At 41.9% G+C, this 11274-nt stretch overlaps 2 protein-coding genes across 3 annotated transcripts in view; one reads left to right on the top strand and one right to left on the bottom strand.

Annotated features, from left to right (window-relative positions):
* Positions 1 to 233: 233 nt before the first annotated feature.
* atp5f1b (ATP synthase F1 subunit beta) lies at positions 234 to 4087 on the bottom strand. The gene is made up of 10 exons (XM_074626921.1): positions 3906 to 4087; positions 3073 to 3246; positions 2607 to 2781; positions 2211 to 2332; positions 1918 to 2102; positions 1662 to 1820; positions 1434 to 1556; positions 1113 to 1325; positions 793 to 994; positions 234 to 690 (listed from the first exon to the last, which is right to left on the bottom strand). Exons 1-10 carry the CDS (start codon positions 4006 to 4008, stop codon positions 593 to 595), a joined length of 1554 nt encoding a protein of 517 aa, XP_074483022.1. The 5' UTR covers positions 4009 to 4087; the 3' UTR covers positions 234 to 592.
* Positions 4088 to 5313: 1226 nt separating this feature from the next.
* Positions 5314 to 11274, top strand: part of LOC141762794 (uncharacterized) — a 36557-nt gene continuing 30596 nt past the window's right edge. For both annotated transcript variants that reach the window (XM_074626860.1, XM_074626862.1), the window contains exons 1-2: positions 5314 to 5348; positions 6577 to 6675. In XM_074626860.1, coding sequence (XP_074482961.1) covers positions 5329 to 5348; positions 6577 to 6675 — 119 coding nt within the window. In that variant the 5' untranslated portion in view covers positions 5314 to 5328. The remainder of the gene's footprint in view (positions 5349 to 6576; positions 6676 to 11274) is intronic.

Raw genomic sequence — 11274 nt, 5'->3', positions numbered from 1 at the left:
GCTACCATTGCTGCAATGCTATCATGCATTTCCCAACACTAGGGACATAGACCTTTAAAAAAAAAAATCACCATGAGACTTGGTCCCTCCAAAGTGGCACGGCGACCACATTTTGGGGGTCTGGCGCATGGACTAATAGTATTTATGGGTGTTGGAACGCACAGATAATGAATAATTGTTGACCTTATTTACTTATTGCGTTACCCGTTAGTTGAAACAAAAACTCATCCAAATTGTTTGTCCACTGTTTTATTTCAGTACTTGACAAAAGCTGCAACACAGTTCAGATCAGCGCTCAACATGACTCAAGACTGCCATCTTGTGGTCAGAGTGGATGAGGACAGCCATTTCATGAAATCCACTACTCGGAACAACGACTATTAAAGCATATAGGAAATATACAGTTGACGAGTTTTGTTTTTGTGTGTAAAGACAGCGTTTTATTCCATCTTTCATTGGAAACATTAAATAGAACTTTTTCTTTCAGGATGACGAGACAGGTACATTTGTTATTTTGACATGTTTTACAAACCAAGTGCTCCTAACCGCAGAACCCCTCCTTGTTTTCTCTCCCTCTCAACAGGTAGATTGTTTACGCGAGCTCTTCAGCCATCCTCGCGGCCTTCTCGACCACTTCCTCGATGGCGCCGACCATGTAGAAGGCCTGCTCGGGCAGACTGTCGTACTCGCCTGCAGGGAACAACGGGTACAAAAGAAAAATATTAGTACTGTAAATAGAGCTGAAGACGTTCGAATTAAGTACTTAAAGTCGAGGTGACATCATCCACTTACCGCCGAGGATGCTCTGGAAGCCCTTGATGGTTTCTTTGAGGGGCACCAGCTTTCCCATGTGGCCGGTGAAGACCTCGGCCACCTGGAAGGGCTGGGACAGGAAACGCTGGATCTTGCGGGCGCGTGCCACGGTCAGCTTGTCCTCCTCAGACAACTCATCCATACCCAGGATGGCGATGATGTCCTGCAGGGATTTGTAGTCCTACAGGAGGAAAAGTAGAACTTGTTAGCCTGATAAATGTTTTCTTAGTCCCACCAAAGTAAATTGATAATTATCAGCCCCACCAAAATAAAAATAGATGAATTATAAAGTCCCAAACCTGAAGGATTTTCTGCACGCCACGGGCGATATCGTAGTGCTCGTGGCCGACGATGTTGGGGTCCATGATACGGGAGGTTGAGTCCAGGGGGTCGACGGCGGGGTAGATACCCAGCTCAGCGATGGCGCGGGACAACACGGTGGTGGCGTCCAAGTGAGCGAAGGTGGTGGCGGGGGCAGGGTCGGTCAAGTCGTCAGCGGGCACATAGATGGCCTGGTGGAGAGGATTAAGACTTGGTTAATCCTTAATAGTAGTTTTAGCATGAATTATGTGTTAACATACGCTGGCATAGTCAGTTATTGTCATTAAGGTCCTGTTTACCTGCACAGATGTGATTGAGCCCTTCTTGGTGGTGGTGATTCTCTCCTGCATGGTACCCATGTCAGTGGCCAGAGTGGGCTGGTAACCCACAGCGGAGGGGATACGACCCAGCAGGGCAGACACCTGAGAGGTAAGATGGTCATTACTAATGAGCCAGTCAACATTCAACATTACAAAATGTATCTTTAGGGAATCATTTCTTGCCCCTGACAGACATGTTTTACAGACCTCGGAGCCGGCCTGTGTGAAGCGGAAGATGTTGTCGATGAAGAGCAGCACATCCTGACCCTCCTGGTCACGGAAGTACTCGGCTACGGTCAGTCCAGTCAGAGCCACTCTGGCGCGGGCGCCTGGGGGCTCGTTCATCTGTCCGTACACCAGCGCCACCTAGCGGGGGACAACAGTTGAGGTGAGCGGTTCATACTTTGCCATGTCATTTTTTTTTCTTCACTCCAAGTTTCAATTTCTTGTCAAAATTCCTCACCTTGGAGGTGGTGTCCTTCAGGTTGATGACGCCAGACTCAATCATTTCATGGTACAAGTCGTTTCCCTCGCGGGTACGCTCTCCCACGCCGGCGAACACGGAGTAACCACCGTGGGCCTTGGCCACGTTGTTGATCAGCTCCATGATCAACACAGTCTTGCCCACACCGGCACCACCGAACAGACCTGCGACCACGAGGAAATGTAGGATTAGTTTGGGGATATTTCAAAGATTCCAGTTTATACGTCGTCATCTATCCTGTCGTGAGCAAACGTTTATGTTTAAGCACATACCGATCTTTCCTCCCTTGGCGTAGGGGGCCAACAGGTCCACCACCTTAATGCCAGTCACCAGAATCTCCTGCTCCACGCTCATGTCGACGAATTCAGGGGCCTCAGCGTGGATAGGTGCAGTCCTGTGGGGGGACAACAAAAAAAACATACATTTCTAACTATTCATCAAAGAGCAAAACTGTTTCTGCAGTTTTAAACTCAACATTTGTAATTATGGCAGGCTCTTTAACTCCTGCTAATCATCGCCACTTGCAATATATATATTTTCTTTTTTTAAATAATCATCGCCACTTGCAATTTCTTTTAAACCAATGTCACTTTTACATTGTCATTCTGCAAGACAATTTTCCTTATTATCATTACAATAATGTAATATTGTCATTGTAGTGAACTCACTGCTTGGTGGAGATGGGACCCCTCTCGTCGATGGGCTCTCCGATGACATTCATAATCCTGCCCAGAGTCTCGGGACCCACTGGGATTCTGATGGGGGCGCCGGTGTCCATAACCCTCTGTCCACGGACCAGACCCTCAGTACCATCCATAGCAATGGTACGCACTGTGTTCTCCCCTAAAACACACAAAAACATTTAGTTTAAGATGAGATATTCCTTTATTAGTCGCGCAGCGGGGAAATTTGCAGTGTACAGCAGCAAAGGGGATAATGCAAAAAACAAGATGCATCAGCTAACACAGTAAAAAATAGAGCTGAACAAAGTGTAAAAGATATAAACCATTTAAATAGAAGTATAAAAATATAACATAGATATTGTATACATATATGTATCTGCTCATATGGGTATAGTTTTCTTGTATGTATACAATATTCATCTGCTCATATGGGTATGTAGTTAATGCTCACCAAGATGCTGTGCCACCTCCAGGACTAGCCTGGACTCACGGCCGGCGACCTCCAGGGCGTTGAGGATGGGAGGAAGGTCCTCATCGAACTGGACGTCCACCACGGCTCCGATCACAGCCGTGATGCGACCTCCTGCGACACTGGCAGCGGCTGCAGGTGCGACATACTCTCTACCTGTACAGAAACACAGACAAGATAGATCAGTGTCATGCATGTGTGCTGCATGTTATGACCTTGTGGTGTGCAGAATAGTCTTCAACACAGCACCCTGTCTGCTAAAAGAAGCACCAGATAAGGGATTGTTGTTGGGGAAACTATGAATAAGCTTATTTGTGTGATATACAAGTCGATTTTAATCAGTATAAACTCTAAACAATGTCACAATGGAAAGACAGACAGATGAATGAACTTAAGAGCTATTGCTAATGCGACTACTGCTTATGACAAGTAGGTTTATCATCCTCTTAGTGCTTTTTCTGTTGCATTAATTGAAGTGAGGTTAAACCTTGCAAAAACACTGTGACATTGCTAATCTCCTAGCCAGATGCTAATGCTAACTTAGCACATGTCATTACATAAAGGTCATTGCTGCTAGCAGAAGAAACACACCTCCTAGCTATTATCTGACACGTGACAGCTGTCAATATGAACATATATGCACATGTGAACCCATGTAGATGTTTAGATTTACTCCAGCTGTTTATAAAAGAGATGTTTTAATGTGGAGGCCTGCCAGCGTGGTAGTGTAGCAGCAGCTAACGTTAGCATGGACCCTGCCCTTCTCTCTATAGTATTTTAACCTCGATCATAAAGCAACCAAGCATTGCACTTACGTGAGAGGACGGCTGGTGAGCCGACGAGAGCCTTCAGCGGCTGGGCTCCAGGCTTCAGAGCCTGCAGAGCTCCGGTGCAGCAGCGTCCCACAGCTCCTAACATGGTCAGATTAATGGCTGAAGGTGGAAAGAGACGAGTCGACCTGCGGCTTTATAATGAATGGAGGAGGAGGAGGAACTGCGCATGTGCGAGTGACGTGAAGGTCAAGAACGAGTCGGCTCAAAGAGCTGGCTCTTTTAAGTGAACGATGAGTTTAAAAAAAAAATATATATATATATATTAAAGGGACTGTTTGTAACTTTTTACACGTATAAATCTACCATGTTGGTTTCCCATGCGCGCTCGCGTGTGGCTACACTGCTCAGACTCCCTGTGGACACGTACCATCAGACTCCAACACAAACTACACGGAAGCACCAAAACCTCAAAGTTATATCTAGTGAAGCCCGTCTTGCAAAACAGTGTTGGCTGCGGTCGTAGTACGCGGGGGAGACCATAGCTTTGGTTTCCAGGGCCTGAGTCTCTGCTTTACTCTGCTCCTCTGCTCCTCTGGTTCTCTGCTCCTCTGCCTGCCTTCCTTCGCTCACACACCGCGCGCGTTCTCGCGCTCCACCTCACGTTCATGCACGCACACTTCACACTGCAGAAGACTTCGTAGCTCTGAGAATATCTAGTGAATTGTGGACGTTTGTGCAGAAATAAATGCTGCAGCTCTTCCAGACCTACAGAGGTTTCCCGTCGTCTTGTGAAGTGACGGGGCTCCGCAGCGAGAAATGCTTTCGTCTCCGACCAGGTGCCGGTGTCTCCCTCCGGCCGCGGTCGGGAGACTGAAGCAGGAAAAGCCAACACTAGGATCAGCATTGATTCTAACATTACTGCCAAGCAGGTGAAATATAGAGTGATATTGTGGTTTTAGCTGACGTGTGTCGCCTCACTGTTTTGAGCGATGCTCGTTCATGTCTATTTAGAGCGAGCAAGGCAAGCCCAACGCTGACTTTCGTTGATTTCAAGGCCACAGGTATCGCTGTTAACAAGCATTTCTGAATCTTACAAACAGTCCCTTTAATTAATTCAAGGCAGAATGATAGGATGATCTTCAAAAATTATGGTATTCTGGAAATTATAAGGTTTAGTATAATTATATTGAATAATTTAAGTGATATATATGTGAACACTTACTAATCATAGGTCAAAACTGCGCTAAATTTGGCTGAATTATAAAAAAGCAGAAGTGGTAAAAATTAAGAGCCGTTTGGGAGCCGAAAGAGCCGGCTCTTCTTTGTGAGCTGAGCCAAATGATCTGGATCATTAAAAAGAGCCGCAATTCCCATCATTAGAAGGCTGAACTGCGCATGTGCAGATGTTAAGAGCAGCTGACATTCTGCCCTCCAGAGCCTGTTGGACACTAAAATGTGACTCTGAATGACAGTCTCAAACAAAAGGTTACATATAATATGAGTTATTATTTAAAACCAGTCGTTCAGTTAATGTAGATCTGCATGGGAATAAATGATTTAGATGTCCTAGTTAGTGTCACTAACATAGTTGTACATAGTGTACTATTTCAAGGCAAGGCAAGTTTATTTATAAAGCACATTTCATACACAAAGGTAACTCAAAGTGCTTTACATATATAAAAGCAAGATAAAAGAGCACAAAATGCATAAGATAAAAACAAATAAAAGTATAAGTTAAAAGAACAAAATTAAAAGGATAATAAAAACAATCAAAAGAGTAAAGTGCAGCATTTAATCAATTAAAGAAAAGCATCTGAGAACAGTTCTTGGTCTTGAGTCTAGATTTGAAAGTGGCCACTGTTGGTGCATCTTTGATCTCATCTGGAAGTTTGTTCCACAGTTTAGCAGCATAGCAGGGGGAGTTAAGTTTTCTGCTGCACCCCCCGACATTTGTTCTTCATGTCTTAACAGTGTCCTCATTCCACAGAGAAATTGCACAAGTGTCCACAGTTAATTCTGTGTTCTAACCGTAAACTAGAGCACTCTGCCTGTGTTTACAGAACTTGAAATTAATCATATATATCTATACTATTTTACTTCAACATAAGGCGACAGTTGACCTCACCATGTCAATGGTGTAGACTGAAAACAATGCAGCTGCTCTGACTAAACAGCTAGACTGTCCTCAGTGGTGGACACTGCATTTAAATACAATCTTGACCTTGCATTTCATCCGACCATATAATTAATATAAAATATGAAGATTATACATTATTCTTATACCCAAAATCATATATCTACAAAATGTACATTATTGTTTACAGAAAAAAATAGAAAGATAGAATAAGAGAGAATAAATATTAAGTAACCAAATAAATAAATAAACAGTAAAACATAAATGTATTCAGTCATCATGTATGAAAGAGGAGCAAATGTGCTCCACTGGGTCTCAACATTGTTTGATTTGCTGAGCAGTAATCAGTAATCATGCACAGTACAGATAAGACAATATACTATAATACGGTATGAAAAAAATGTCTAGATAATCTTAAATGGTAAATCACAGATGGTAAACATTCAAACTAATTATGAATGGTGATGAAGCAGCTCCAGGAACTTCATAAAAATAGAGCTTTTTCACAGCAGACATTTTGACAGGTGAAAGAAGGAAACCTACAGGTGTAATTAATAACATTAATGATGGCTGTTGCAGGTCCAGAGGTTGGTTCTCTACACTTCTGGCTTCCTGGGACGTTGTTACTGGTCGTAGTTCCACCTGGACTAAAGGTCTATCTTCTCCTGCTTGTACAACGTAAGTAAAGTTAATTGATTTCTTGTATACTAACTAAAAATAACTGCATACTGTCACAATCAATATGTAGAGAGACGAGTCCACCACATGTACACTAGAGGGTGCTGCTGTATTACAAGAGACAGAATATATAGAGGGTAGCTGTGTGGATGTGTGTCCTCCAGTTGTCTTGATTTGTACACAGATTGTGAACAAACAAAGCCCTCTGGTAGAACTGTGCGTAAAGCAGAGTCAACAGATCAGAAGTGTGTTCAGTCGTAATGAGTTCATTCTCTTTCAATGTGTTTTTAAAACTGATGTTTTGCATATTACTGTAAGTGACTGAAGGTTTAGCATCACTCCTCCTACTCACCTATCTGACTACCATCGCTGCATCTCTACTAGTCTGTATTTGTCTGTGAAAACACAACACATATTTGCATTAAGCATCCTTGTGCATGCTCCAAAGTAAAGTCTGATGAGTGATGATGGAGACTATTTGTGTTGCCATGCCTTTGTGGTCCGTGTTGTTGGATTATTGAAGGTACATGAAGGAGGACACTCTTGAATGTCACTTAAAAATCTGTTTTAAAATGTAATTATAATGACATACAGTCAAGGGGAACAACGTTGAGATCACTCGGAAATGTTTCCGTGTGTTACTCGTCAGTGTTTGGAAAGATTGTGATTGTGTTACTGTAGCCACAGTGATCGGGTTGAATGAGTTCGCAACAGTGAGAGATGCAGGAATGGGCATGTTCCTCAACATGATCCAATGCAGCAGAGAAGGTCGTGTTTAGAAGTTAACACGTAGATCGTGAAACTCTCGCGAGGTGGTTGAGGTTAGACATTGACCTCGACTACTGTATTGTGTCTCTTTGTGGTAATTTTGTGTCTCTTTAAGTTTGTTTCGCCCCTTTTTATAATTATTTTGTGTCTATTTGAGGTTGTTTTGCCCCTTTTCATAGTCGTAGTGATTCTCTGTGTAGGTGTGTTGTCTCTTTATAGTTGTTTTCTGTCTATTTGTAGTCATTTTGTGTCTGAGGTTGTTTTGCCCCTTTTCATAGTCATTGAGTCCCTTTGTAGTTGTTTTGTGTCTCTTTGTGGACATTTGTGTCTCTTTGTAGTCATTTTGTGTCTCTTTGTGGTTGTTTTGTGTCTCTTTGTAGTTGTTTTGTGTCTCTTTCAGGTTGTTTTGTGTCTCTTTGTAGTTGTTTTGTGTCTCTTTGTGGTTGTTTTGTGTCTCTTTTTTAGTTGTTTTGTGTCTCTTTGTGGTTGTTTTGTGTCTCTTTGTAGTCATTTTGTGTCTCTTTGTAGTCATTTTGTGTCTCTTTGAGGTTGCTTTGCCCCTTTTCATAGTCATTGCAAGTCTCTTTATAGTTGTTTTCTGTCTCTTTGCGGTCGTTTCAGTCTCTTTGTAGTCATTTTGGGTCTCTTTGAGGTTGTTTTGCCAATTTTTATAATTGTTGTGATTCTCTTTGTAGTTGGTTTGTGTCTCTTTGTAGTTGTTTTGTGTCTATTTGTGGTCATTTTGGGTCTCTTTCTGGTTGTTTTGTGTCTATTTGTAGACAATTTGTGTGTCTTTCTGGTTGTTTTGCCCCTTTTCATAGTTGTTGTGAGTCTCTATGTAGTTGTTTTGTCTCTTTGTGGTTGTTTTGTGTCTCTTTGTGGTTGTTTTGTGTCTATTTGTAGTTGTTTTGTGTCTATTTGTAGTAATTTTGTTTCTCTTTCAGGTTGTTTTGCCCATTTACATAGTCGTTGTGATTCTCTTTGTGGTTGTTGTGAGTCTATTTGTCGTTGTTTTGTGTCTCCTTGTGGTTGAATGGTTAAAGTTAGACCTTGACCTTGAATGGTTAAGGTTAGGATAGGTCATGGGGCAGTCAGTCCCGCAAGAGTTTTTTGTAAGTTTTTGCAATGTGCGGGTTACCTTCTAGACACGTCCAGCAGAGGCCGATGTGGTTACCATTTTAAACCGATAGAAATGTCTGATGATCCACATCATGGGGTGATCCGCGGAACCTGCTCTGTATTCGAATCCACAACAATAACCTTTATTCAAATCACCTGTGTGTTGTCTCTGTCAGGTTCTGCAAAGCAACCCTTTCATCATACTCGGGACAGTTTGACAGCAGGCGACCTTTGACCTTCCACAGACATGTTACATGCAGTAGCGGTGAGGAAACAATTTTCTGCTTTTCAGGATTTTTCATCAAAGATCTCAAAGGTAAAGAATACGCTCATAATAGTAGATTGAAACAGATGGGTACAGTGCTCTAATGCTTTTGCAGTAAATGCTTTTGTCTGGTACACACATCCATGAATTGTAATAACTTTGGTGGTCCCTCAACTTCTCATCTAGAGCCATCATCAGGTCAACATTTACATTTGTCCAATACTTTGGTTCAATAACATCCCCATCAGCCTCAGCTCTACTTTGTGTTGGATGCTACATAGCAAATGTTATCATGCTTAAACACTAAACTAAGACAATGACAGTCAGCATGGACAGATTATGAGACAATGGTCCCCTGGACACCTCTCCTACATGCAAGACACACAGACTTTATAGTCGTTTAGCCTCTTTTCATTGTTGTTTTGTGTCTCTTTGTAGTAGTTTTATGTCACTTAATAATTGTTTTGGTTGTCAATTTGCATCTCTTTGTGATCATTTTGTGTCTCTTTGATGTTGTTTTGTCCCTTTTCATAGTTATTGTGTGTCTCTTTGTGGTAGTTTTGTGTCTCTGTGCTCATTTTGTGTCTCTTTTAGGTTGTTTTTCCCCTTTTCATTGTCATTATGAGTGTCTTTGTGGTCTCGTTGTGTCTCTTTGCAGCTGTTTTGTATCTCTTTGTAGTAGCTTTGTGTCTATTTGTAGTCATTTTGAGTCTCTGCAGTTGTTATGTGCCTCTTTGTGGTACTTTTGTATTTCTTTGTAGTCGTTTATGTGTCTCTTTTGGTCATTTTATATCTCTTTGTATTCGTTTTGTGTCTCTGTGGTAATTTAGTGTCTCTTTGTGGTCAATTGTGTCTTTGTGATCATTGTGTCTCTTTTAGGTTGTTTTGCCTTTTTTCATTGTCATTGTGAGTCTCTTTCCAGCTGTTTTGCATCTGTTTTTAGATGTTGTGGTTTCTTTGTAGTATTTTGTGTCCCGTTTGTAGTCGTTTTATGTTTCTTTGTGGTAATTTTGAATTTCTTCCTGGTTGATACGAATGACATTTTGTAGGTGAAGGCCGGGGGGGCCCTGACACTTTGGGCCCCTGAGCCTGTGCCCGGTAGGCCTGTTCTGTAACCCACCCATGACTGTCAGGTACAAGACAAAGAAAACCTGTTAGAAACTCATTAATGCATTTGATCTGAATGCTTGTGGTACTGTACAGCAACCAGCAACACATTCCTCTGGTACGCCATGACAGTTACACTGTGGTGTAGCTGTCAGCTCCCCTTTAGATCACACTGGTATGAAAACTTGTTGGGACATACATTATCTGTTTCGTGGCTCTGAGTGCTCTCACATAGGGGTTTGCAATTCACGCGCTAACAATGTCAGTTGGTGCTGTAACTATACAGTACGTTGAAGGAACAGGCATTATCTTGTAAAAACAGTGGTTAAACCAAATGTCACAGGAAAGATACCTGGAGGGGGAGGGGATATCAAAGAGCTAAGTGGCGGCTTCCGCAGCATCATAAAAGAAAGCCTCTCTCCTGCTTTGTTTTCCCTCCTCTTTTTATACCACACATCTTTTCTGAGGAAACAATTTGCCCTTTAAATTATGTAGCATTGAATAAAAAATGCCATGTCCTGCTTTTTATTGATGCCCTTTATTGGTGTCTGCATCTGCTCCGAGCATAGACCCGTCTGTATTCATCTATTCCCATATACTCGCTGAACGAATGTCACCTAATTGCCGGGTTTAGAGACACTGTGGGGTCTTCTTTTAGAAGGCGCACACACTGTGAACATGCAGGCTCATTATTTGAGAATCCCTGCTGTGAAAGAAATCAAGAAACTTAACTTTGAATCCAAATGGTCTTTTTTTTAAAAGATTGTCAGATTTGCAGCTGCCCTATTTCCGCAAAACATAACATCATGTTCTGTGGTTTTCCATTTGTATATGGCGTTGCATATTGAAATTCAGTGCGATGCTGCGTCCTAGTTTTGCTATATATTGTGTAACAAAACAAGTCTAAGCTCTAAAAGTTTCATTCGTTTATGTGAAGTAGCCAAAGCAGTGCCTTGCTGCACCCGATTTGACTATTATCAGGCCATTAAATAGGCGTTATCAGTCGCTATAAGCACCATAGATGTCGGTCAGTAGGGACCTACTACGCCTACTACGTTGTAAAATGGAAACTTAAAAGCAACATGTTGTAAAATAGAATGAAACGTTACGTTTTGAACACAAACAAAAAGACTTCTTCAGGTTTAGGCAACACAACTACAACTTCTTTAGGTTTAGGCAACGAAACTACAACATCTTTAGGTTTAGGCAGCGAAACTACAACTTCTTTAGGTTTAGGCAACGAAACTACAACATCTTTAGGTTTAGGCAACAAAACTACAACTTCTTTAGGTTTAGGCAACGAAACTACAACATTTTTAGGTTTAGGCAGCGAAACTACA

This window comes from Sebastes fasciatus, chromosome 24 (genome assembly GCF_043250625.1).
Source record: "Sebastes fasciatus isolate fSebFas1 chromosome 24, fSebFas1.pri, whole genome shotgun sequence".
Lineage (NCBI taxonomy): Eukaryota > Metazoa > Chordata > Actinopteri > Perciformes > Sebastidae > Sebastes > Sebastes fasciatus.
This window is presented reverse-complemented; position numbering and strand designations above follow the sequence as displayed.